This window comes from Sebastes fasciatus, chromosome 4 (assembly GCF_043250625.1).
Source record: "Sebastes fasciatus isolate fSebFas1 chromosome 4, fSebFas1.pri, whole genome shotgun sequence".
NCBI classification, from domain to species: domain Eukaryota; kingdom Metazoa; phylum Chordata; class Actinopteri; order Perciformes; family Sebastidae; genus Sebastes; species Sebastes fasciatus.
This window is the reverse complement of record NC_133798.1, coordinates 39,968,421-39,995,502: the sequence shown is the minus strand read 5'-3', so window position 1 is coordinate 39,995,502 and position 27,082 is coordinate 39,968,421. Positions and strand designations below refer to the sequence as shown.

General features: G+C 44.8%; 4 protein-coding genes and 1 long non-coding RNA gene across 7 annotated transcripts in view; 3 read left to right on the top strand and 2 right to left on the bottom strand.

Moving 5' to 3' along the window:
• The window catches only part of fam185a (family with sequence similarity 185 member A), an 8,280-nt gene extending 5,730 nt beyond the window's left edge, over nucleotides 1-2,550 (top strand). For all 3 annotated transcript variants that reach the window (XM_074634260.1, XM_074634258.1, XM_074634259.1), the window contains exons 6-9: nucleotides 446-487; nucleotides 579-674; nucleotides 1,808-1,942; nucleotides 2,063-2,550. In XM_074634260.1, the coding sequence (XP_074490361.1) occupies nucleotides 446-487; nucleotides 579-674; nucleotides 1,808-1,942; nucleotides 2,063-2,175 (386 nt within the window). In that variant the 3' untranslated portion in view covers nucleotides 2,176-2,550. The remainder of the gene's footprint in view (nucleotides 1-445; nucleotides 488-578; nucleotides 675-1,807; nucleotides 1,943-2,062) is intronic.
• The window catches only part of rad52 (RAD52 homolog, DNA repair protein), a 120,500-nt gene extending 117,447 nt beyond the window's left edge, over nucleotides 1-3,053 (bottom strand). The window contains exon 1 of the mRNA XM_074634249.1: nucleotides 2,639-3,053. The gene's annotated coding sequence lies outside the window, so the exon portion shown is untranslated. The remainder of the gene's footprint in view (nucleotides 1-2,638) is intronic.
• A 1,005-nt stretch (nucleotides 3,054-4,058) lies between these two features.
• On the bottom strand, nucleotides 4,059-26,363 carry fbxl13 (F-box and leucine-rich repeat protein 13). The gene is given in 22 exon segments (XM_074634204.1): nucleotides 4,059-5,017; nucleotides 5,019-5,090; nucleotides 5,170-5,333; nucleotides 5,727-5,861; nucleotides 6,198-6,278; nucleotides 6,363-6,486; nucleotides 6,571-6,690; nucleotides 6,766-6,928; nucleotides 7,038-7,158; nucleotides 7,837-7,935; nucleotides 8,421-8,550; nucleotides 9,119-9,219; nucleotides 9,661-9,713; nucleotides 15,209-15,344; nucleotides 15,434-15,529; nucleotides 16,285-16,383; nucleotides 17,281-17,375; nucleotides 17,760-17,914; nucleotides 22,928-22,995; nucleotides 23,131-23,215; nucleotides 24,036-24,142; nucleotides 26,183-26,363. Coding segments are annotated over 22 exon segments (2,397 nt in total). The 5' UTR covers nucleotides 26,258-26,363; the 3' UTR covers nucleotides 4,059-4,899.
• On the top strand, nucleotides 8,161-15,086 carry LOC141766985 (leucine-rich repeat-containing protein 17-like). Its single transcript, XM_074634238.1, has 7 exons — nucleotides 8,161-8,480; nucleotides 10,047-10,209; nucleotides 10,295-10,771; nucleotides 10,901-11,109; nucleotides 13,330-13,485; nucleotides 14,416-14,557; nucleotides 14,642-15,086. Exons 2-7 carry the CDS (start codon nucleotides 10,085-10,087, stop codon nucleotides 14,922-14,924), a joined length of 1,392 nt encoding a protein of 463 aa, XP_074490339.1. The 5' UTR covers nucleotides 8,161-8,480; nucleotides 10,047-10,084; the 3' UTR covers nucleotides 14,925-15,086.
• LOC141767024 (uncharacterized) lies at nucleotides 21,026-22,669 on the top strand. The gene is made up of 3 exons (XR_012593739.1): nucleotides 21,026-22,035; nucleotides 22,392-22,427; nucleotides 22,510-22,669. It is a non-coding gene; the product is annotated as an uncharacterized LOC141767024 (long non-coding RNA).
• Nucleotides 26,364-27,082: the final 719 nt, after the last annotated feature.

The following is a 27,082-nucleotide window of genomic DNA, read 5'->3' as shown; positions in this document are numbered from 1 at the left end:
TTTCCTCATCCTGTATGTCTGAATATACCTGTATTCACTCTCTGTCTGAAACGCTCCGTTTTAGTGCATTTCAACGGAATTGCGTTGCTAGGCAACAGCTTGGGTCCATGTTTACTTCCTGTCAGCTGATGTTATTTACATCCACTGCAACAGGAAATAAACTGGGACACATTTAGAATGTTTACGTTTAAAACCGTGTAATGGTCTAAATATATATTGTATATTTGTGACATCACAAATGGACAGAAATCCTGACGGCATGTTTCATACGCACAGTTTCTGAATACGGGCTGTGTGTGTATTTCTCTGTGGATTGAGCGTTTCAATGCTTTCACAGTATTTATTTAGGACTTAAACCGGCTTTATAATAAAAAAACATGAAAATCTCACTTTTTTTATGATATGGGACCTTTAAAACTGACTTTGTGCTTTTGTTTATTAAAAGGTAACGCCACTGTGAAGAACGTGTCTGGAGATACAGTTATTGGTGAGCAAGCTGACCCTGTGTCAGTACAATGAACTACGTACGACATCTATCCGTGTCTGTAAAAACACCTGAGCTGGCTTTGCTTCTGCAGATGGATCCAACAGTTCCCTGAAGGTCTCCTCTCACAGCGGAGGCATTGATGTCTACGTGGGAGACGGTGGCAGCGCTGAACTCCACAGTCAGGAAGGTAAACACACAGTATGAGAAGAATATTCACCGTATGAATCACAGTTTCCTTCCTCACTCATCTCACTCACTCATCTTCAACCTCTTACCCGGGTCGGGTCGCGGGGGCAACAGCTCCAGCAGGGCACCCCAAACTTCCCTTTCCCGGGCCACATTAACCAGCTCTGACTGGGGGATCCCGAGGCGTTCCCAGGCCAGTGGGGAGATATAATCTCTACACCTAGTCCTGGGTCTTCCCCATGGTCTCCTCCCAGCTGGTCGTGCCTGGAACACCTCCATAGGGAGGCACCCAGGGGGCATCCTAACTAGATGCCCGAACCACCTCAGCTGGCTCCTTTCAACGCAAAGGAGCAGCGGCTCTACTCCGAGTCCCTCACGGAGGACTGAGCTTCTCACCCTATCTCTAAGGGAGACGCCAGCCACCCTCCTGAGGAAACCCATTTCGGCCGCTTGTACCCGCGATCTAGTCCTTTGGGTCATGACCCAGCCCTCATGACCAGAGGTGAGAGTAGGAACAAAGACTGACCGGTAGATCCAGAGCTTTGCCTTCCGGCTCAACTCTCTTTTCATCACAACAGTGCAGTAAAGCGAATGCGATACCGTCCCCCCCCCCCCCCCGCTGCTCCGATCCTCCTCCCAGCTGGTCGTGTCTGGAACACCTTCCACGTTCTATCGTCCCCTCACTCGCCAACAAGACCCCGAGGTACTTGAACTCCTTCACTTGGGGTAAGGACTCATTCCCTACCCGGAGTAGGCGATCCACCGGTTTCCTGCTGAGAACCATGGCCTCAGATTTAGAGGTTCTGATCCTCATCCCGGCTGCTAACCGATCCAGTGAGTGCTGGAGGTCATGGACCGATGATGCCATCAGGACCACATCATCTGCAAAAAGCAGCGATGAGATCCTCAGCACATCGAACTGCAAACCCCCCCCCCCTGACTACGCCTCGATATCCTGTCCATGAATATCACCAACAGGATTGGTGACAAAGCGCAGCCCTGGCGGAGGCCAACCCCCACCAGAAACCAGTCCGACTTACTGCGAGAACACGAACACAGCTCCTTCACACAGTTTCCTTCCTGTTGACTGCTATTCTTCTTCTTTGTCTATCCCTCGTTCTCCTCTGTCCGTAGGAGCGGTGTGTGTGCGTGTCCCCTCCTCGTTGAGAGCTGGGATGGAGCTCTGTGGTACGTCGGTGAAGATCAGCCCAGAGGTTGTTCTGCATGGAGTAGAAAACAACACAACTGAAGGCAAAACCACAGTTACTGGTGAGCCCTTATTCCTCCTCACATCACACTCCACGGCACAGTTACTGAACTAAACCCTGCAACAAGTACATCAACACAGAACTCTCTGTTTCTTCTCCATACGCTCTGTTTCTCTCTCAGGTTATATAAACGCAGAGTCCCCAGTGGACCGCTGGATTAAAGCTCAGGCAGACACAAACTCCGTCAGACTGAAGACACAAAGCTGGTTTGAATCCCTGAAACTGGGCAGCTGAGTTACGAGCTTCACGCCAACAGAGCCAGATGTTTACTGCTGCTCCTCAAGACTGGATGTACCTTCACCTCAGACTCAGGAGATGTGCTCAGCAAATACTGACCTTTCAATAAGGACATGATGTATCATCTATAGTATTTAACAGATAATCACTGTACACACACGGCGTCTTGAAAGCATACTGTTCTATGAAACTGCACACCAGTGATGCTTTGTGCTGAACTCTCAGTAGGTTTGAATGTTAATGACAAACTGTTTGCTTGCTCGTATTTTTTGTACGTTTACTTGTGATGTGAAATATTGCCAGAGGTTGAATGTCCTCTTATTGGTACATTATGTAAATACTATAAAAAATGTAAGTATCCAAATGACAAAAGCGTTTTCTTATCAAGAGACGAGTTCAGGGAACTTCATCTTAAAGGGACTGTTAGTAAGAATCCTAAATGTCTTGTTAACAGCTTCACCTGTGTCCGTTAAGTCAACTAAAGTCAGCGTCCTGTTGCTGGCGCTTGTGCTCGCTCTACATAGACATGAAGGAGCATCGCTCAACACAGTGAGGAGACACACGTCAGCTAAAAGCACAATATCACTCTATATTTCAGCTGCTTGGCAGTAATGTTAGCTGACCAGACCAAGGTCTCTCCATGAATCAATGCTGATCCTAGTGTTGGCTTTTCCCGCCTCAGCCTCCCGACCGCGGCCGGAGGGAACGGGGGAGACGCCGGAGTTTTGGTGGGAGACGATAACGTTTCTCTCTGCGGAGCCCCGTCACTTCACAAGACACGGGAAACCTCTGTTGGTCTGGAGGAGCTGCAGCAGTTATTTCTGCACAAACGTCCACTGAACATTCACTAGATATTCTCAGAGCTAAACTAACTCTTCTGCAGTGTGGAGTGAGCAGCATGCACGTGAGAGGTGGAGAGAGAGAGAGAGAGAGAAGGAGCGTGGTGTGTGAGTGAAGGCAGGCAGAGGAGCAGAGGAGCAGAGACTCCGGTCCTGGAGACCAAAGCTACGGTCTCCTCCGCGTCCTCCGACCGCGGCCAACACTGTTTAACAGCTTCACTAGATACAACCAAGAGGTTTTGGTGCTTCACTGGAGTTTGTGTTGGAGTCTGAGTCTGAACAGCGTAAACACACGAGAGCCACCATGAGACACCGACCAGCAATGATTTATTCCTGGAAGAAGTTACAAACAGTCCCTTTAAATTCACTCATAGTTACAAATTACAAAATGTCTGAATTCGACTGTATAGATCTGTCTCTAATTAATGAAAGCTAATAACTAAGACGTTTTAATCTAAGCACTAAGTATTAATAACTTACAACACATTTTCCTCAATCCTCTTTCCCCCATAGAGAGCTTCATATCATCACCATCATAATGAGATGTGAACTGGTTTCCATTGATGAGCTTCATGTCACTGGAGCGTGAAGCAGAGAGTTCGTCTCCCTGGTTACGCTTCTAGTATCAACAAGTTATGTCCAGCGTAAAACAAATCCACACATCAAAACTTCAGAAAAAAATAACACCAAGTGAAGCGATTACAAAGACTTATAATAACGAAGGATGAACCAAGATTGTAGAATAAAAGATTACAGCTTTTTTAATTTAAAGAGCATAAATAAACAAATATGATGTTCATCACAACAGACCGTGTGTGTTTGTGCTACATTAGCAGCTCTAGCGTTGCCGGAGGCTTCGTGCTCGCCGTCGCCGCCACACGTAGTCTGCGTAACTTTAGTGAGTGTCCAACAGACCGTGTGTGTGTTGGTGGTGAGTGTGAGGTTGTTGGTGGCGTTCTAGCTGTGATCGTAGGTGTATCAGTGTGTGGACAGTTTATTTGTTGGTGAATAAATGCTACTAAACTACAACTCCTCCGCTCCGCTCAAGAGAGCCGGAGAGACCGGAGCCGACTTCCTGTATCCTGCAACTCCGGCTCTGTCTCTTAAGGTGGACTGTTAAGGTGGACCAGCTTTTCTCCTTAAAGAGACGAGCCGCTCCTCTGAGCTGCTCAGCTTTTTAGTTCATTATTAACATTTCTTTTAACCGTTTTAACCGATAGCGTTAATCGGTTAAACCGCTTAATGTCGGTTAACGGTTAAACGGTTAATTATGGACATCCCTAGCACCGTTAGCTACGAGCCCATGGCTCAGCTGTCGCCATGTTGAGAGCCGTGTGGAGGCAACAGAAACGCTCCCAATCTCACATTTAGCACTTCCATGAATATAAAAGTATAACATTTCTTAATAAATAGACACCAATGATGGTCATGTTTCAGTCCTAGAGATGCCTGAAGAACTTTTGCATCCACACAGTGATGTGTCGTTGTTGTCTCCCTCTAAATAATGAGTAGTACACACCTTCTAGTGATGGTGATGGATCCTCGTGGGGTTAAAGGCAATGTGTAACACTTAATGTAGAAGCAAAAACTGATTTACTGCTTCAACCTCCGAACAGAAAAGCAGGAGATTCTGACGAGCTGATGAAATATAAGGTATAAACGCTGCTGCTGCTGCGTGTCTCTATCCAGACAGCCGAGTCTTCATCTGATTATTAAACAGTGATTTGGGCTTTTTAACCATGTGATTCATTATTGTGATGCATCATGTAAAGTGGTTTGTTGAAGATGCTCTTAATAGGTTTTGAAATAATGTCCCAAAACGATGGTTGCCATGGTTACGTAGGGCTCTATTTTTACAATATCATCACTTATTGACATCTGTTTAAATCCTCTCTGTACTTGCTGCTCTCGTCATCACTGAGTGCCGTTCACCCTCCTCCCAGGTCTCATCATTCTTGATGGGTCTTGTGATCGGATACACTAGTTCGCCTGCGCCGTGCAGACCAGCGCTGAGGGTCTTCGTTGTTGTGCTCCCAGTGCTCCACACGTGGCTGGAGCTTTAAGGCGGCCGCCCTACGGGAACAAACGCTCTCTAGTCATTCAAAGCTGTCGTGCAGTACTCAGACTTTCACTCTTCTGAACGCTGTCTTACCTGGAGATGCCGCTGCAGCAGAGCATCTTGATGGAGCGGAGCGGAGGACAGATCCTCTCTAAGTATGGGAGACTGCGATCTGTGAGAAGAACACAACTGCTCACATCGAGTTCTCGCAGGTACTGAGCTCCACTGGTCAGATACTGCACCGCCATGTCGGTCATCTGAGGCAGGACGGAAGAAAATAGAAAACATTTGGCATGGAATGAACGTTATTTGCTGGAATGCATCCCTCAACCTCAAACAGAAAAACTCATTAACAAGAGTGATACAAAATCAGCAGCAAACATTTTTGGTACTTCAAGGTTTCACCTTTTTTCCAGTGTTTTAGTATGCAGGGATGTTCAGTATGTGTAGATTGTCTAATATGATGAGTTGTTGTTGTTGTTGCTACTGCGGCAACACCAACTGCCCCTCGGGGACAAATAAAGGTCTTGAACTGAATTGAACTGAACTGTTTAAAGGCTTTAGAGAAGTGTCTGTATATATATGTGTGTTTGTGTGTGTGCGTGTGTGTGTGTGTGTGTGTGTGTGTGTGTGTGTGTGTGTGTGTGTACCTTGGGACAGCCTGACATCTGCAGTGCGACTAGACCACTGCAGAAGAATGAGATGGCTCTGATGGACAGGTCTGACAGAGCTACACAGTGAGACACATCAACATGTTCCAGATCTCTGGCGTTCTTGCACAGCTTCTGTCCTCACGAGGAACAGAAGAGACGAGAGAGAGAGATGTTGAGATGATGAAATGATGAAATGTGAACTGATGAGCAAATGAACGAGGAGAGGAACCATGTCTACAAGAAGACGTACAGTACGATCCATCCTCTGTTCACATCTGTTCGTAGTCAGTAAGTGACACAGCAACTGTGAACATGATTGACTTTTTTTGGAATTTCTTTTCTAGGAAACAGTTTGGGTACGTTCATTTCCTGACAGCTGGAAAAGGAAATAAACTTAAGACCCACAAAAAATTGTAAACTGTTCTATAAAAATCTGGGCATGTGTTGAACTTCTAGCTAGATTTGTACCTCCATGCCAAAATCTGTGATGTGGACACACTCGGCAACAACTAACTTCTTCAAGCGAGTTCCCTCCAGGGCCACCAGCCCCTAAAAATAAGAATATGAAAACTATTCACCGCCGGGGCCAGTTAGATTGGTTTTCCAGGAATTTGTGAGGTTATGAAACAATACCTGATCCTGGATGTTGCAACCGCTGATGTCCAGCGAGTGGATGTAGCTGCCACTCAGCCACTCCAGACTCAAGTCAGTCAGTCTCTCACAGTAACTCACGTCGAGATGGTCCAGTTTACACAACCTGATAAATGACATTAAAAAAAGCTGCTGCGTGAGACTATTTAACAAACCCCAATGAGCTGTGTGTGAAGTCATACTAACATACCGCTGTGAAATCCTCCTGACAGATATGTCCGTGATGCGACTGCAATAACTGACATTCAGCTCTCTCAGTTTGGTGGATGAGGAACCATCAGTCAGATACTGGATCCCAGCATCACTCACCCTGAAACACAACAGTTAACCCGTTATGTTATACAGAATCTAAAACAGAATCTAAAACACACACACACACACACACCTGTCACAGAGTGAGATGTCCAGGTGATGCAGGTTATTGAGGTTGGCCACAGATTTGAGGCTGATGTTGGTCATTCTGGAGCATTCTGCAGCGTGGAGTCTGGTGAGGCCCGGTGAGCTGCTGCACAGAGCCTTCCAGCTGACGTCTGTCAGTCGGTTGTTACCTAAAGAGCACATGGGGGTGGAGAACAGACAGAATAACTGGAACAGAATTACTTCTATATTTTCATGTGTTTATGGAAATGAATGTTGCAGAATGCACGCTGATCTCACCCTCGGTCCTAAAACTCTTCAGTTTGGCTCCTTCAGCGATGGCTTTTAAGGCGACGTCGGAAAGATGAGGAGCATCCAGCAGAGAGATGGCAGACAGACAGTGACATCTGGCAATCAGCGCCTGATAGAAAAGAATGAGACTCAACACTTCCCACTGCTGCCGGGGGTTAAGGGGGTCTGGACACCAGTTGACAAAGCAAATTCTTTTGTAATTTATTCCTTATTTTCAGACTTTGTTGATCATTCCAGAGCCGGGACCTGGACCCACATATTAAACCAGAAATGAATCCAATGTCTTTGATTTGGGGATCCCAAGTACAAATATAACTACTGCAGCCAACAAAACGTTATATAACATTCTTACATTTGCTGCTAGAAGAAATCTATTACTACAACGGGTTAGTGATGAGAAACCCTCTGTCCAAGGCTGGCATAAAGTCATATTTGAGATGGTCTCTTTGGAATATCTTACAAATATTCTACATGCCAAATCATATCAGTTCTACAATATCTGGCAGCCCTATCTGAATTCTATTGGACCTGATCTCTCCTCCATTATCTCACAAGGAGTCTCCTGAACGTGAACTCATATATCCTGTGACTTCCTGCACTATGGACTATTTCCTATGACCTCCTATATACTGTATGCGTTTTGATCTGAGCTGTACCAGTGTTTGTTTGTTTGTTTGTTTGTTTGTTGTGTTTTTTTCATTCTTATTGTTGTGTTTGTGAAAATAAGAAAACCCAATAAACATATTATAAAAACAACCTGTGATGTGTTTGAAATGAATAAACTTACCAAGACACAGCTGTCTGACAGCGTGGGCATGTCATTGATCACGATTTCATTGAGAGAAGGGCATCCGGCAGAAATGTATTTGAACCCGTTTACAGTCATCTGGGAGGAGAGAGAGGAAAATATGTGTGTGTTGGAATCTGAATCCTTCTCCTGGATGCACTTCTCTTTGCTGCTCACATTTTCAGGGCCCCATAAAGTGAAACATCTGGAACCAAACTAATGCACATTCCCAGAGGAGAAGAGCGTTTTATGTTGCGGTGCATGTGTGTTATGTTATGGAGTGTGCACATGGTGAGTGGGTGGGCCAGAGCTGTATAAAGACCCAACCCTCCTCTTGGCCACAGATACCTTCTACTCTCCCTCTCCTGCAGCTATTTGTTGACTCGCTCGGAGCGCCTAAGGAGAGCAGTCGCCAGAGTACAGCCGGGAACAAGTGGAGACACGTGGAGACACAGAGGAGGGACTGGATCTATCCCAGGTGGACCGATCACTGAACTTTCAAAAGGCAAAGAGCTCCGTCTCGTCTACCGTTGGAGCTGAGTGGAGTGACTTCATACCAAACTGAGAGGAGCATACCAACTGACCTGAGTGCAGCCGGACACGTCGAGGTGGAGGAGATTGTGGCAGCCCTTCCCTGTGGTCAGGTACAGAAACCCTTTATCTGTGATTCTGTAGCAGTAGGCCAGACTCAGGTAGAGAAGGTTGAGACAGTTCCTGTTTGAAACCAATAGTTCAGATTAGTTTATACACCGAATGGAGGACAACCTGTTCGTGTTTCAGCTTCTGTAGATTATAGTATATTATAGATTATAGATTATCGTTTTGTTGATGTTTTTGAACAAAAGTGTAAATCTGAATACTAACTCTGCATGAAAGTCATCATCAATAATAACAACATCACATTTAAATTAAAAGAAGATATCTTCAAATTCTTGGCTGGTAAAATGTGAAATATGTCCAAAACATTCTGCATAAATACTTCTATAATAATACTACTACCCATGATGGAGAGAGATAATGACTGCAAATCTATCATCATGTAATCAGCAGGTCTAGACGGTGTGTTATGAGTGCCACATCTGTTTATCTAAATCATTTAGTTGGCACCGACCGAGCTGCTCTCAGGCATGAAATACAAGCCGGCAGCTCATTGGATGAACAGGGGTGAAGATAATTCTGGGAAACAAAGAGGCAGGAGGCCAGAAAGGAGACTCATATCATACCGGGAACTAAAACACACACATCTAGTGACGTGGTGGTTTTACTGTAACTGGAGGTTTACCTGGACAGTTCTCTGAGAGTGCTGTTTGTTATAAGTGTGCAAGAAAGGTTCAAGTAGAGCAGGCAGGGACAGCCCTCCACAATCCTCTGAACCATCCCGTCCTGTTGAAGAGCAGAGATATTAATGTTACCTTCAGTTCTCTCAGCGAGGCACCTGTTAATAATCACCTCTTAATAGTGCACGGCACAGCGTAATATCACCTGTTAATAGTGCACGGCACAGTGTAACATCACCTGTTAATAGTGCACGGCACAGTGTAATATCACCGGTTAATAGTGCACGGCACAGTGTAATATCACTGGTTAATAGTGCACGGCACAGTGTAACATCACCTGATAATAGTGCACGGCACAGTGTAATATCACAATCAATAATGCTGAACTACTTGGTTTTCATGAAATTTTCAGTTTTATGTAAAAAATTAGATTTTCAATGGATATTTTAATAGATTAATAAAAGACAGGGCTTTATCAATATAAGTTTAGAAAATAGTTATTTTTGTAGATTTAGTTGTTTTGCCATCATCTTAATGTTTTACTTACTGTAACATTAAAACACTCCGACAGATTGAGGTCCTGGAGATTTTTGCATTCACCTGAGAAAACACAAAGAGCAGAGAAATGTCTGGTCAAACTACGACGTTTTAGAGAAGACTTTACTATAATTATTATATACAAGTTGTGACATAATAAAGTAATATATGCAAGGAACAACATGAAGAGTCATAGCATTCTGCCTTCTGTCAAAGTTGTATATACATTCCTGGACTCTCATGTCTTACATAACGTTCTACCTCTCATTTCTTCCTCAGGGCGAGCAGCAGCAGCTGCGTCTCATCAACAATAACACTGTTCACCTTTGACCCATTGCTTCTTTTTTGAAATCTGTTTTCGTAAGACTTTCATTACAAAATCCTGCTTTTCTCCAGCTCTTCTTACTGAAAAGACAATCCCTGCAGGGCTCAGGATGCGTGTGAGCTCCTCTCTCCTCGTAGCCTCCCTGCTCCTCCTCCTGATCCCGTCCTCCGAGATGAAGCGAGCGGGGAAGGGCCGAGGCCTCAGAGGAGCCAGACACAAACTCACACGGGACAGGTATGAATCCACTCTTGGGTAATCATTTGTTCAATCCATTCTGAACCTCCTCTAATGACCGTGTGTTGATTATTAACTCTGTCAGGGTGCGAGGTGTTGGGCGTCACAGCAGATCGGGCCCCTCCAGGCTCGTGGCTCCTGACTGCTCAGAGTTGACAGAATCTGGAGACGTCTTTGTCGACTGTCAGGAGCGACGCCTCGCCTCCGTCCCCAAACCACAGACCTGGTCCAAACAACCAAAGCACCTCCTTCTGGCCCGCAACCGAATCAAAGTCCTTCGTGATGAGGCCTTCTTAGGATTTGAGAGTTTAACCAGTCTGGACTTGCAGCAGAATCAGATCTCTTTAGTTGAGGAGGGGGCCTTCCAGGGCTTGACACGCCTTAAAACGCTGCTGCTGCAGCACAACCGCCTGGGAACACTCAGCGAGGAGGCCCTCATCCCCATGCCAAACCTCCGCCACCTACGTCTGTACGATAATCCCTGGAGTTGTCTCTGCCCGATGGACAGTCTCGTACACACCCTTCAGGTCCCGAGCAACCGTAATCTAGGAAACCATGCCAGGTGAGGGATTCTACTAAACCAGTTTGACATAGTGAGATCTATTGCTCTGATTCCTCAGGTGTACATGTGGTTCAGCCTCCAGATATCACATCTGACTTCAACGTGACTTAACGGTGCTTCCTCCTCTAGGTGTGCAGAGCCCACCAGGCTGAAAGGCATGAAGTTGAAGAGGATCGACCCCGAGTTACTCTGTAAGGACCCGACCGGCGGCCCACAGGGCGACCAAACGAACCCCACAAACACCCTAGAGCCCATTCCAATACGCACCAAACCAGACGCCACCACAACCTGCCATACCTACCTCTTCCCCCAGATACGGATGGACTGCAGCAGCCGAGGCGAGTTCACTATCATTTATTTATTAACCTTTATTTAACCAGCTTTAGACCCATTGAGATTAAAATCTCTTTTTCAAGAGCGACCTGGCCCAGAACGGCAGCAGTACCAACAGTTTCATACACACAACTTAAAACAACAATAGATCAGCTGAAAGGTGCCGCACCAAAAGAGTGCAGGGAAGCCAAATCATCCTATTTCAATCAAAACAAGCACATTATGGATAGAGTCCGTTTCTATAGATTTCACCATGCCTTTAAATTCATTTACTGTGACGAGGTCCTGGAGTTTAACTTCATTTAGAGTGACTGGTTAGAAAGACAGATGAATAGCAGTGGAGCCGAACCAGAAGGGCCTTATAGATAACAACATACCAATGGCTAAGCCCACGTATTGACAGAGCAGGCCAGTTTACTTTGGAGTACAGTATCCAGTGATGAGTGAGGGCTCTACAGCTGGTAACCAACCTGAATATAGTATATGTATATAGATATACAGAATCCAACATATGGAGACAACGGACTGATGCATTCATGTAAAGCAGATCACCGTAGTCAAGAACAGGCAAGAACGTTGCTTCTTCCAGTTTCCGTCTGACATCGAGAGAAAAACAAGACTTGTTTCTAAAATAAAAACTTTTCAACTTTTGCCCTTCCAACTATCAGCTCTTCCTAAATCACTTTGATTGATTGAACCTTCCTCTGAGCCTCGCTGTGGTTTCAGAAACTCAGCACATGTTGGTTATGCAGCGGAGAGGTTGACGCTTCATGTCATAGAGCTCGTATGTTCATGATTAACTATTACTGTAGCATGAATGGAATGACCGTTACTCAAAGGGTTTTCAGGGCCAGACACAGAACTGGCAAAGAGACACATCTGGTTTGGCAAACATCTGGTAGTTTTCTGTTCAACATTATGTTGCTTGCTTTCTCAACCTGTGACTGATTCTACTTTATAGTTATTTGTCACCTTATGAACAACTGTTGAACTAAACAAATGAAATTGACCTGAGAATAGAGTAAATCAAATAATGTGTTACAACTATCTGCACTGCACTGGCAGGATCACAGATAGAGGCAGAGCAGATCATGCATAGAGGCAGAGCAGATCATGCATAGAGGCAGAGCAGATCACGGATAGAGGCAGAGCAGATCATGCATAGAGGCAGAGCAGATCATAGATAGAGGCAGAGCAGATCATGGATAGAGGCAGAGCAGATCATGGATAGAGGCAGAGCAGATCATGGATAGAGGCAGGGCAGATCATGGATAGATGCAGAGCAGATCATAGATAGAGGCAGAGCAGATCATGCATAGAGGAAGAGCAGATCATGCATAGAGGCAGAGCAGATCATGGATAGAGGCAGAGCAGATCACGAATAGAGGCAGAGCAGATCACGGATAGAGGCAGAGCAGATCACGGATAGAGGCAAAGCAGATCATGGATAGAGGCAGAGCAGATCATGGATAGAGGCAGAGCAGATCACGAATAGAGTCAGAGCAGATCACGAATAGAGGCAGAGCAGATCACGGATAGAGGCAGAGCAGATCACGGATAGAGGCAGAGCAGATCCTGGATAGAGGCAGAGCAGTTCATGGATAGAGGCAGAGCAGATCCTGGATAGATGCAGAGCATAAATGTGCAGGACTAAGAGTGGAAACTCAATAGTGGAAAAATCATGCAAATAGTGATACGAGTGATGGCCAAAGTGTCACCGGGGCGGACTGTCAGTGCGCCCCAACCGCGTCGTGCCCCCAGGGCGGGGCTCGGCCCACGTAAAAGGCGCCAGCGGTCTGCGGCGATGTCGGTAACCCACCCGACCCGTCTTGAAACACGGACCAAGGAGTCTAACGCACGCGTGAGTCAGAGGGTGCAAGCAAAACCCCGTGGCGCAATGAAAGTGAGGGCCGGCGCCGGCTGAGGTGGGATCTCGGCCCAGCGGGGTCGGGCACACCACCGGCCCGTACCTCTCGCCCGCACCGTCGGGGAGGTGGAGCGCGAGCGATAGGACCCGAAAGATGGTGACGAGAGGTTAACGTCTGCTGTAAAGTGGTATCGGTGCTGTTTTCCGAGTACGAGTACATGAGCACAGTATCGGACCCGATACCCGATACTGGTAGCGGTATCGGTGCATCCCTAGTTATGCCCCAGTTATATTTGTTGTCAGAGGTAAAATAATGAACTGTACTTGAGTAACCCACCCCTCCCCCCTCTGTGTTTAGGTCTCACTGAGGTGCCAACAGGTGTTCCAGAGGATGTTGTTCATATCGATCTGTCCCATAATTCAATCCGTCATCTCAAAGCCAGAGACTTCCAGGGAGCGAGGAGCCTCCGAACCCTGAACATCAGTCACAACAACATGGAGCGCTTTGACACAGGTATGTGTGCTATTATTATTATTATTATTATTATTATTATTATCACTGCCTACCTATTAATCATAATCAGTAAATATTAATATCTCCTGTAACATCCAGGATGAAAACCTACACAAGCAGAGTTTTCCTTTAGGTGATGGAGAACATGTGGAAGACCAACGCATCATACAACCGCTGCTGACTTCTGTTTCAGAGACAGCCGGCCTTCTGCCGTCTCTGTGTAAACAGTGTTGTGTGTATTTATAGTGAGGGAAGCTGAGAGGGTCATAATGTGATCACTCTGCTGAAGTGATTCAGACACAAACTGAACTTTAGCCTGCACATTCCTCTCAGAGTCTGACTGCACCGCTGGCTTTGATTCATCTCGGTAAACAGCAGCAGGTCCGTCTCAATTTGTGGTCGACCGATATCTAGAGAGCAGGGCGGCCGATGGACGATATGTAATGATGATTTATTGTTGTTGTTTTTGTTGTTGTTTTGCATCTGATAAAAATACAACAATTTAATAATAATAACAAATAAGACACAAAATTGCTGAACTTAAATGAACATGTATTTAACACTGTTATTGTCTGCATTGCACTTATTTTAAATTTAAAAAGAATAAATCAACTATATATTCTGTATATGTCCACCGGTAATCAAAAAACAAAACATTGTAAAAAGCCCAGAGTTTTAGTGCCTTTAACAGCAGATAGCAGCATCTCCTTCTCTCTGAGAGACAAAACAATAAATAAATAAAGGTTTAATAAATGTTCCCTGGTGTTGGCTCAGTGAAATACCATAATTCATAAATACTTGTGAGCACAACAAATGAAACTAATCGTCGTGATTAATCGGTCTACCACTAGTGAATATAAATATAAGCATACTGAGAGAAGCGAGCAGTAACTGGATACGATGCTCGTCTCTTTGTGTTCTCTCTCCCAGCCTCCCTGTCTGGGCTGCTGCACCTCCGTGAGCTGGACGTGTCCAACAACAGCCTGCATTCTGTCCAGCATGGGGTTCTTGAAGACCTTTACTTCCTGTCACAGCTAAAGCTGGGAGGAAACCCCTGGGTCTGTGACTATAGGTGAGTTATTCAGCTCAAATGTGTGCAATCATTTTCTTTAGATAAATTCAAATAATTATTAAAAACTGATTGCATGTATTCCAGCATCCACTACCTGGTGTACTGGCTTCGTCTGCACCCGGGGGTGAGGTACTCTGGCCTGCTGTGTCGCTCCCCTCCTGAACATACTGGGGAGAGCGTAGCGGAGTACGTGCGTTCCTACAACAGAGCGTGTCCAAAGGACCGACAGTACGGCCGAACGGATCAGGACCAGACGGACCCTGAACTATGGAACACGGCGATGGAAGTGCAGGGAGAGCTGGAGGAGGAGCTGGAGCCGAGTCACCTGAGAGCACCGCAGAAATACCAGATCATCAGGCTGTCCTGACTCAACTGAACACTTCACCTAAACTTTGCCTTTAGACTTTGTTTCCCTTCTTTCTTTTCCTTTCAATATCATAAAACTGTCTGCATCAGATGGAGAAACTATATTTTTCAGTGTTGCTTTTATGTTTGTCTTTTTAATTAAAATATAAGAGTTATCAACTTATTGACTGTTTGGACTAATTATTAGTATCTGTATAGGTCAATGAACACCTTGATGAAACGTGGGTATTTCACATGAAACACTTTGTGACTTAGTGAAAATCTGGCAACACAATAAATACTCACTGATAGATTTCACGCCGGGCCATCTCAGAAACGTGCAGCCGCGCATGTTGAGATGGATCACATATGGGCGGTAGTTGTGCAGAGTCTGCTTCACTGTGCTGTCTGTTATCCGGTCTTTCTCCGCAGAGAAGTTGATCTAACAGGGACACACATTAGGGAACATTTATACTCGTGTTTCAGGGATAACTTTAAACACCACTGTGAGTTAAATGTCCCGGTACAGACCTGACTCCACATTGAGCCTGACTGGATGAGAGCTTTCCATGATGAACACACCGTGGCACAGTTTAGCCAGTCGGCAGTATCCAAATACTTAAAGATCTGCAGAAAACAAACAATCATATGACATATCTGATCATTTGGAATCAGGTGTAAACATATGAATTTTCTTTCTATTTATTTCACCAATAACTGATAACACAAAGCTGTCAGTAATGTCAGGGGGACGGGAAAGCACCCGGATCAGAACCAGCAGGATTCACTGCCACTTCTGCCATTTTGCCAGGCAGTGTGATGTAAGTGTACAAGCAGTCTCTTTCTTTCTCCAAACATAGTCATGTTGAAGCACTATTTATCGGGGGGGGAGAAGTGTTGGACAGAAACAACCAGAGCAAACAAAGCCAAAACTGCACTCCAGAGAATCTCCATCCAAAACAAACAGGAGCTCTGAGCGGGAAGAGATCGCAGCGGCAAAGAGATGTTTACTGGAGTTTTTCACATATTTCATAAACTATAGAGCCACTGGTATGAAAGTACAAGTATAATTATATAAAACCCACAAAAATATTATTAATGATATGCAGAAACCCAACAGCAACAGATGATGGACTTCTCCCGTAAACACAAGCCTTTCTGTGGTAATGGCTGATAAGTGTGCCAGACCATAATGAGCTTCAACTGGCATTAATCAGCTGGCCTCAGAAAGACTGGAGGCTTGTTTACGGTGGAGTCCACTTTAAGTCTTATGTAACAGATGTGATGACATCACTGGCTGCTGAGAGACGTGAAGCTGCTGCAGCTTTAAATCAGAGCTGTGGTCTCTCTGAGTGACGTCTGAACGCCGTGAGAGGAACTACCTCATGAGAGAGGCTGCTGGGGAGATCAGAGACGCCGTAACTTCCTTCCTTCTTCTGGTCGACTTTGTTGTTGACTTCTACAGACCCCATCTCCATCCTCTGCCAAATTCACATACAAATCAAGAAATGTAGAAAACGTGTAGAATTCATTTTATTAAAGGGACTGTTTGTAAGAATCAGAAATGTCTTGTTAAGAGCGAGACCTGTGGAGTCAACTAAAGTCAGCGTCCTGTTGCTGGCGCTTGTGCTCGCTCTACATAGACATGAAGGAGCATCGCTCAACACAGTGAGGAGACACACGTCAGCTAAAAGCACAATATCACTCTATATTTCAGCTGCTTGGCAGTAATGGTAGCTGACCAGACCAAGGTCTCTCCATGAATCAATGCTGATCCTAGTGTTGGCTTTTCCCGCCTCAGCCTCCCGACCACGGCCGGAGGGAACGGGGGAGACGCCGGAGTTTTGGTCGGAGACGATAACGTTTCTCTCTGCGGAGCCCCGTCACTTCACAAGACACGGGAAACCTCTGTTGGTCTGGAGGAGCTGCAGCAGTTATTTCTGCACAAACGTCCACTGAACATTCACTAGATATTCTCAGAGCTAAACTAACTCTTCTGTAGTGTGGAGTGTGCGCGCATGCACGTGAGAGTGGAGCGCGAGAACGTGCCCGGTGTGTGAGTGAAGGCAGGCAGCGGAGTAGAGTACAGCAGACTCAGGCCCTGGAGACCAAAGCTACGGTCTCCCCGTGTCTTCTGGCCTTGGTCGGGGGCTGGAGCAGGAAGAGTTGACACTGTTTTGCAAGACGGGCTTCACTGGATATAACTTTGTGGTTTTGGTGCTTCCATGTAGTTTGTGTTGGAGTCTGAGTCTGAACAGCATAGCTACACGCGAGCGCGCATATGCGAGCGTGCATGGGAAACCTATCCGGTAGGTTTATACGTGTAAAAACTTACAAACAGTCCCTTTAAAACTAAATAATTCCAAATCAACGGTCACCTTGAGGTACTCTTTGCTCCTCTTTGTGTCCGTTGCAACATTATGCCATGCAGCTATGATACGCTTCAGGCGGCGAGCCTGGTTCTTCCTGGCATCTAAGTAGGAAAGAAATTAAAATCTTGTTTCAAAAGTTCATCACTTTTAAAACAGCACAAGTATTTAGATTTACGCATCTTTTTTTAGCAGAGGAAAACATGTGGGCTAAATTATGGCAATAATATTATGATCACGAAGTTGGATTGTACTGAATCAGACAAATTTAGCTCATAAAAGTCGAGTCAAGCCTCCGAGTGAAAAGTGCAGAGGAGAGAATGAGTCACTAGAGTGGGCGTCCACAGTGGGGAAGACATGATGGTCAGGAAAGACATTCAGTTGGGACACATTTCTCAACCACACTGCTCGTTTTCTCTGAGAGTCACAGCTTGTTAAAATCAGTCAAATCTCCTCATGCTCACATTTTCATTCACAGAAGCACCTACCGGCCTGCGTCTCCTTGTGTAGTTTGACCCAGTTGGACCATCTGCTGAGTGCAACCTGCCGGCATTTCCTCTCATAATGCGTCTTTGCCACGTCCATCATCAGAGCCAGCTCTCTGGTACGTCTCTTACGCTGCGTAATGAACCTCTTCCACTTCCTGTCCCCAACAGCAAACACAGCTCATCATTAATTCAGTGGAGAGGTACGCAGGCAGGCAGGCTGTCAGAAACCTGCAGGAACTCAACAGGAACTCAACAGGACAGGAGTCAGTGACACTGAAATAATATCGGTTCATCTCAAATGAGCTTTTTCTGATGATGATCTCAACTGAAGCTGAAGACAGGACAGTGACTGACTGGACAGAAGGTCAATGATGTTGTACCAACAACAGACAGTGTTGTTGACACTGATCCAGAGGAAACATTCAGGAGTTTCATTCACAGGGGTCAAATGTCTGCTCAGTCACTCTCTCTCGGTGTTATCAATGTTTAATTCATATTTTTGTGGATTATTTTCAGAGGCCTTAAAGGGACTGTTTGTAACTTCTTCCACGTATAAATCATTGCTGGTCGGTGTCTCATGGTCTCGCGTGTGTCTCCGCTGTTCAGACTCAGACTCCAACACAAACTCCAGTGAAGCACCAAAACCTCTTGGTTGTATCTAGTGAAGCTGTTAAACAGTGTTGGCCGCGGTCGGAGGACGCGGGGGAGACCGTAGCTTTGGTCTCCAGGACCGGAGTCTCTGCTGTACTCTGCTCCTCTGCTCCTCTGCTCCTCTGCCTGCCTTCACTCACACACCACGCTCCTTCTCTCTCTCTCTCTCCACCTCTCCCGTGCATGCTGCTCACTCCACACTGCAGAAGAGTTAGTTTAGCTCTGAGAATATCTAGTGAATGTTCAGTGGACGTTTGTGCAGAAATAACTGCTGCAGCTCCTCCAGACCAACAGAGGTTTCCCGTGTCTTGTGAAGTGACGGGGCTCCGCAGAGAGAAACGTTATCGTCTCCGACCAAAACTCCGGCGTCTCCCCCGTTCCCTCCGGCCGCGGTCGGGAGGCTGAGGCGGGAAAAGCCAACACTAGGATCAGCATTGATTCATGGAGAGACCTTGGTCTGGTCAGCTAACATTACTGCCAAGCAGCTGAAATATAGAGTGATATTGTGCTTTTAGCTGACGTGTGTCTCCTCACTGTGTTGAGCGATGCTCCTTCATGTCTATGTAGAGCGAGCACAAGCGCCAGCAACAGGACGCTGACTTTAGTTGACTTAACGGACACAGGTGAAGCTGTTAACAAGACATTTCTGATTCTTATTAACAGGCCCTTTAACTTTTTGCGTGAAATGTTATTTGATTTTGTTTTTCTATCAGTCATCTACAATATACATATACTGTATATATTAAAGACACGTCGTGGATTCACAAAAGGACATGAAGAGGAAGCCAACTGTGTCTTTTTCAGTGTCTTCTATGTTTTTAGATATCTGCGTCTCATGTCTGGTGTTCTATCTTTTACTTTGCATTTTGTCTTTTGTTGTGAAGCACTTTGTGACGTCTGCTCCTGAAAGGTGTTTTATACATAAACATATTATTATTAACAGATGTTTTAAAAGCATCATCTTCCAGATGTGATGTGATGTGAGTGATATTTGAGCCGTTGCCACGCAGCCCTTTGAATAAATGCTCCACCTGTGTTTGTCCAACTGGGTTGATTTTCACACAGGACCAGCAGTCCACAATCACCTAATTGCAATCAGTGTAAGCAGAACATGAGAGGTTTCCTTCCATGTCCTGTTTCCATCATTCCTCACCCTCAAACCTTCAGGAGAAAGACAGGATGGAGCATGACTGATTGTTATCCAGGCTGGTCATTTAAATCAACCGTCTGCTGCTGAACGTGGGCGCGCTGGTTGAACTCACTGCCATGGCTCTTCTTCCATCTGGGTAAATAAAATGCAAATGTCTATTTTTCTCTAAATTTGACCTGTATTACTTCTTTTTTTCTTACTTTATTGTCTTTCAGAGTTTCTTGGCTTCTCACTCTGCTGTTATGGACCTGTGTTTGTGTTCTTCCTCAAAGAGGTGAGATGTTCTGTATTATTCCTGACCATGTTCAACCATGCTCAACCGTATGGACTAAATGCAACGTCTGTTTATTCCCTGACAGGTTATGGCTACTCTCTCAATGGGGATGAATTCAGCAGCCATGCAGGCGTGTTTGGTCCACAAACATCAGACCAGTTTCATTCTGGAGCAGCTTTAAACACAAACCACGACTCTGTTAGTCCGAGAGATGAGATGAAACCCCGACGCTTTGTTTCCCTTCAGAGAGAACCAGTCTATCATGACAACAGTGAGGATGCTAGCTCTGTTACTAGCCATGAAGAGATGGGACAAAGCAAACCAGACTTAGAACATGATGTCCCCCCCGCTCCCCTTGTGCTGAAATATGAGCGTGAAGGATCTGGTTCTCAACATCCCTTCGGCCTTTTAGTGAAGGAGCACAACAAAGAGCAAACTATGGAGGGCACCAGTTTCCCAACAATCAGAGATGTCAAACGGTTTATAGAAACAATGAAGAGATCCTTCTTAATGCCAGGAAGTGACTTGAGTAGACATTTTCAAACAGCACGGGAAACTACGGAACATGAGATGGCTTCTAATGCTCGAAATGTGAAGGGGGAGCGTGACACGAGCTACAGGTCTAATTCTGCAAAAGAAGGCTCTGCCCATGATGACGCCAGTGAAGCTGAAGTCTGGAGTGAAGCTATGAATGCAGCGTTTGAACAAAGTGAACAGGACGCCAACTACCAAATGCCAAGTGAAAGCCTCTCTGTCCCCGATGCTGTCGACTCCACTGCAGGTCTCCTCTCTACAAGAGCTAATGACGGCCAAGACTCCGACTCAGGCCCGGGCTCCGCTCTCTACCCACGCCGTCATTTAGCAGCCACAGAGCAGCTTTCAAGGAATTATGGAAGTTTTGACAGTGGTGGCCTTTCTGGGGAAAACACTGATGTTTTCATAAGTTCTCCTCACGTGCACACTAAACATGTTCAGTCAACAGGCTTCACGGTCCCTGAACAAACTCCCTCTGGCTCATTCTTTGGAGGGGATTTGTCTTTCAGTGGCCACGTGACTGCATCCCCCGTCAACCCTCCAAACAGCCCATCTCAAGACTTCAGCTACTATTCAAGTAAGACATCCGATATAACCCGTCTGAACTCTGAGAACATCCAACAACCAACATATACACCTCACAGGAAAGACAGGTCAACACTACATCCCAGATTATCCACCAACGCGTATAGGGAAAGACCAGCCCAATCATTTCAGGCATATCAACCCACTGTTGGCGAGGAATCAAAGGGTATAAACTCCCCTCCTACCACCCACCTGCCTGTATCTGCTGATCCTCTGTCTTCCAGCTCTGATGATCCTTCACCACAGAGTCATAGTGGTCATGTGGGAGTTCAAACAAGCAGCCCACATGATGCTCACAATCAAGTTTTCAACAGAAAGCAGCCGGTCAGATTACACACAATGTTTACTGTGAACCCTTCCAGCTCTCCTCCCGGCTCCAGCAGACATGATGGCTATCTCTGAGACCAGACGGACAGTATTAGTCGTCCTTCTACCCCGATGGCCCGGGACGAAGACGAGGAGAAATCAGACCTCTCCGAGCAGAATCTGATCTCTGCCACTCGGGGATCAAAACAGATGGCCGATGATACCCTGATTCCCGTTTCTAGTGGCTTAGATTCAACACAGAGTGGGATCTCCTCTCAGGTCGGAGATGGTGATGTGAATTTCAACTCCCTAACTAACTTAAATCCAACCTCAGCATCAGAGAGAGACTTTTCAAGATTAGCTGGCAATGAAGTCATGTCAAAGAATTTTGGAATGAAGAACATAATCTCTGATATACGTGGTGCCAGAAAGCCCCTTGGCTCATTTTCTACCCCACTAAGACGAGGCATTTACCGGCCTCCTGAACCGCCGTCTGCATCCAAAGGTTCTGCTCCGACTCTACGTGGCGTCTTTTGGAAGAATGGTGGCAACACAGAAAGGCTTCCTCCTCAAACGGGCCCCAACATGTCCCCACCATCTGTAAACGCATATGTTGTGAAGTCCAGGAACGGCTACAAAAGGAGCAAAGTATCTCTATCAAAGACCTGTTATGCACCATACCAGCTGGATGAATACCACAACGCTGTACCCCACCATGTAAAGAGACTTGAAGTGCAGTGAAGGAGAATCAAAACTTTTCAAGTGAGACAAAAATGGTACGAAAACACTTTCAGATATTTTGCTTGTGAATATAACTGTTGTGCTTATGATTAATTAGAATAATTAGAACTGTTGTGCTTTTGATTAATTAGAATAATTATAACTGAAACATTTCTTACATCTCAAACTTTCTCAAGCAGTTCTTAATTTATCTCATTGGGATCCTAAATAAAATGTTATTGATTCAAAGATGGCCTGACATTTCAGAAAGAACCAAAAAGTCAATTACACTTGGAGGTAAATAAGTCTGTTTAAAGATGTAGGATCGCATTAGAGGCAAATATATAAATACCAAAAATCTAGAAGACTATTTACGTCACACTTGTTGTTTTCTTTGCCATCTTAAATGTAGGTGAAACCGCTGACATCAAGTCCTCAGTAAATATGGGTAAGTATTCATATTGTGAATACGAATACTCGCAACTGACAACTGAAGTTGAAAGTCTTTAATTTCTTTTTGTTTTCATCAGGATCTGTTGACATCTTCAACTGGGAGGGAAATCAAGTTTCTGTAGTTGTACACACGTCCGCTCTGCTCTGACTAGTGAAGGCATGAAATATAGTAAAGCTTTTTACCTCCTTGTCTTGATTGTCATATGCTCATTAAAAATGTTCCTTTCTTTAGTCATATTCACGAATGACGAGTCTCAATCATGCTTTGCAATTTGACATTTCTCAGAACTCTATTTAGGGTGATGGTTAAGAAAACTCTGTCTTCTAACATCAGTGTTGTTTAGCTAAAGCTTCACTCGGTGCCTGTCGGCTGACTGACTGGTGATGGAGCAGACCGGATGTCTGATGGCCCTTTTCTTACTTTCCCCTCAAGATTCCTCGACTAACTAATCAAACCCTCGTGTGTTGATCTTGACTGTGATCCTGTAGACCTACCTGAAGCAAATCCTTGTTAGATTTCCCCTGTAACAGCAGTAGGCCCTCTCGTACAGACAGAAGGACGTCTAGAGAGGAAAACAGAACAGGGATAATTATAAAAACACTCACAGCAATTTAATCTGAGTCTGAATCATTTTTCTGAGAAATGTGGGACTCAACGTAACGTCTGATGGTGTGTGAACTACTGAACTATACTGTACCATGGTGTAGTCTTGGTCCATATAGTCTGGGTCCATATAGACGGTGTCTGCAGGGCGCTGCTGTGCATCGGCAACAAACTTGTGCCTCAAAAAAAGAATAAAGTTGAACAAAATTAGTGAAAGAAGTTTGTCTAATTAGTGATATAGATTCACAAGATTAAACCCTTTTAAAATGTGCATAACCTGTAATGACTACCACTCATTTAAGTTTGAAAAGTTCTAAACAAAAATCAAAGTTGACACTTGACATTATATTATTCTCTATGAACAATGTCTATGCCTGTTATTGTAAGTAACTGCTTGGGATCCCCAGGGGTGTTGCTTTGAGGATAAATATAATGATGAAGCCATAAAGAAATCTATTTACATCCACATAGAGTACTTTATTATTGCTCATATGTACTTAGAGGGGCACTTAAAGATAAGTTAATGTGAGGAAATGGACAATAGTCGGAAAGGTAACCAGAGGAGAACATGATGTTTGTTTTATACAAACTTTCCCTCTTAGTTAAATGTGAGGTCGGAGACTGACTGAAGAGGAAAGATCAGATTTTCTTTGGCGTGGACTCTTAATCTTCACTCGTCAACATCTGGTAGCCGACCAGGACTTTCACTCCAAGCAGTAAAACAAAACATGAGCAAGTGAGCCCCCAAGTGTCCGTCTGGAGGAAAGTCACAAGAGAGGAGGAGGAGGAGGTGCTCCCAGACCCAGATCCAGACACAGCTCCAGACTCAGACCCAGCTCCAGACCCAGCTCCAGACCCAGACCCAGACCCAGACCCAGACCCAGCTCCAGACCCAGACCCAGCTCCAGACCCAGACCCAGCTCCAGACCCAGACCCAGCTCCAGACCCAGCTCCAGCTCCAGACCCAGACCCAGACCCAGACCCAGACCGTGTTCCTACCAGTCAACATGCTGCAGGTTAGCGTGTCTCTGGAGGGCCTTCAGAGTGTCCTTCAGGAACTGTATCGGGTCGCTGGGACGTGACAGGCATGAAGCCGTCAATAAGGCCTGTCGTCAAACAAGGTGAAATAAAGACAGAAAAAATGTTCATGTTCAGGAAAAATAAATATATTAATAAATATAATAAATATAAAGCGGTGATAATGTTCTCTGTAACGTTAACGTCACATGCAGCTAGCTTAAAGGTCCCATGCTGTAAAAAGTGAGATTTTCATGTTTTTTTATTATAAAGCAGGTTTAAGTTCTATATATAAATACTGTGAAAGTACTGAAACGCTCAATCCACAGGGAAATACACACAGCCCGTATTCAGAAACTCTGCGTTTGAAACAAGCCGTTAGGATTTCTGTCCATTTGTGATGTCACAAATATACAATATTTAGACCATTACACGGTTTTAAACGTAAACATTCTAAATGTGTCCCAGTTTATTTCCTGTTGCAGTGGATGTGAATAACATCAGCTGACAGGAAGTAAACATGGACCCAAGCTGTTACCTAGCAACGCAATTCTGTTGCAATTTCGTCACAATTCCGAAATGCATAAATAAACGGAGCGTTTCAGACACAGAGGGTGAATACAGGTATATTCAGAGTGCCAGGTGAATACAGGTATATTAAGACAGACAGGTGAATACAGGTATATTCAGACAGACAGGTGAATACAGGTATATTCAGACAGACAGGTGAATACAGGTATATTAAGACAGACAGGTGAATACAGGTATATTCAGAGTGCCAGGTGAATACAGGTATATTAAGACAGACAGGTGAATACAGGTATATTCAGACAGACAGGTGAATACAGGTATATTCAGACAGACAGGTGAATACAGGTATATTAAGACAGACAGGTGAATACAGGTATATTCAGAGTGCCAGGTGAATACAGGTATATTAAGACAGACAGGTGAATACAGGTATATTCAGACAGACAGGTGAATACAGGTATATTCAGACAGACAGGTGAATACAGGTATATTAAGACAGACAGGTGAATACAGGTATATTCAGACAGACAGGTGAATACAGGTATATTCAGACAGACAGGTGAATACAGGTATATTCAGACAGACAGGTGAATACAGGTATATTCAGACAGACAGGTGAATACAGGTATATTCAGACAGACAGGTGAATACAGGTATATTCAGAGTGCCAGGTGAATACAGGTATTTTCAGACAGACAGGTGAAAACAGGTATTTTCAGTCAGACAGGTGAATACAGGTATATTAAGACAGACAGGTGAATACAGGTATATTCAGACAGACAGGTGAATACAGGTATATTAAGACAGACAGGTGAATACAGGTATATTCAGACAGACAGGTGAATACAGGTATATTCAGACAGACAGGTGAATACAGGTATATTAAGACAGACAGGTGAATACAGGTATATTCAGAGTGCCAGGTGAATACAGGTATATTAAGACAGACAGGTGAATACAGGTATATTCAGACAGACAGGTGAATACAGGTATATTCAGACAGACAGGTGAATACAGGTATATTAAGACAGACAGGTGAATACAGGTATATTCAGACAGACAGGTGAATACAGGTATATTCAGACAGACAGGTGAATACAGGTATATTCAGACAGACAGGTGAATACAGGTATATTCAGACAGACAGGTGAATACAGGTATATTCAGACAGACAGGTGAATACAGGTATATTCAGAGTGCCAGGTGAATACAGGTATTTTCAGACAGACAGGTGAAAACAGGTATTTTCAGTCAGACAGGTGAATACAGGTATATTCAGTCAGACAGGTGAATACAGGTATATTCAGTCAGACAGGTGAATACAGGTATATTCAGTCAGACAGGTGAATACAGGTATATTCAGACAGACAGGTGAATACAGGTATATTCAGACAGACAGGTGAATACAGGTATATTCAGACAGACAGTATGAGGAAAATAAAGTTGTTTTTTAACATGACAGCATGTGAACATGTTCTAGTAGAAACACTGAATACAACTATGAACCTGAAGAGGAGCTGATATGGGACCTTTAATGTTACATCCAGTTTAACTACTAATATTTAGCTAACTTACCGGATATGACGTAGATAACGTACCTTACATGTTTTTGGCAGACAGTCGTTCAGATTGAGCTTCACGTTTGTTACAGACATATTTCGTCTTTGACACATTTCGACAAGTCGAATAGTTATCGAGTAACTAGTTAACTAGTTAACTAGTTAACTATTAGCTGCTGTTGGTCAGGTGTTGCTGCTCCATCTCCATCCAGCGTTGCCAGGTAACCATCCAGCGTTGCCAGGTAACGGAGGAAGCAGTAAACTACAGTAACGTCAGCTGAGTGTTGGACAACTAACTACCGCGCTCCAAACAACTATAGTTAAATATCACATAGTGGAGAAAATCAATGACTCCTCAGTTAACAAATAGCTGTTTAAAAACATACATATAACATAACATATATAACATCAGACTTAGTTGATCGATATAAACGCTTTGCTGTTAACTCAGGGAAAGGATTTGGTCGGCCACTCTGAGCTGCCGTGAGGTTGCCAGGTTGGGCGGTTTTAAGCTCACGTTACTTGTTTTGGGCGGAGAGGGATGATTAGGGATGATTAGGGATCAATAGGGATGATTGGGGATCATTAGGGCAGTTTGTTACAGCTAAATTGAACCGTTTATTCTATCCTTATCATTATTCCGTACTGTATTTATGATAGAATAGTTGTGGAGATGAGTGATGAAACAGGAGGACGGGAGGCGACAGCTCCGTCCGACCTGGCAACCCCCGCTGGCTGAACAACGGATCAGAACCTTGTTGACAACTGGAGCAGTTTATCAGAACCATGAGTCTGTTAACAGTCTGGATCTGGAGGGTTCTGACGTCCTGATGGTCTGCAGCTGACAGATACCTGAGGAGACCAGCTGCTGAGTCACATTCACTAGTTATCTGCTGAGTCAACAGATTTAACTCCCCACGCTTCATCTGCAGCTTAAAG

Bases quoted from the DNA above. Each gene is read 5' to 3' on its own strand.
- LOC141766985 (XM_074634238.1), top strand. From the start codon at position 10,085: ATGCGTGTGAGCTCCTCTCTCCTCGTAGCCTCCCTGCTCCTCCTCCTG. The intron at 10,210-10,294 runs GTATGAATCCAC...TAACTCTGTCAG, and splicing joins CACAAACTCACACGGGACAG to GGTGCGAGGTGTTGGGCGTC. The intron at 10,772-10,900 runs GTGAGGGATTCT...TTCCTCCTCTAG, and splicing joins AATCTAGGAAACCATGCCAG to GTGTGCAGAGCCCACCAGGC.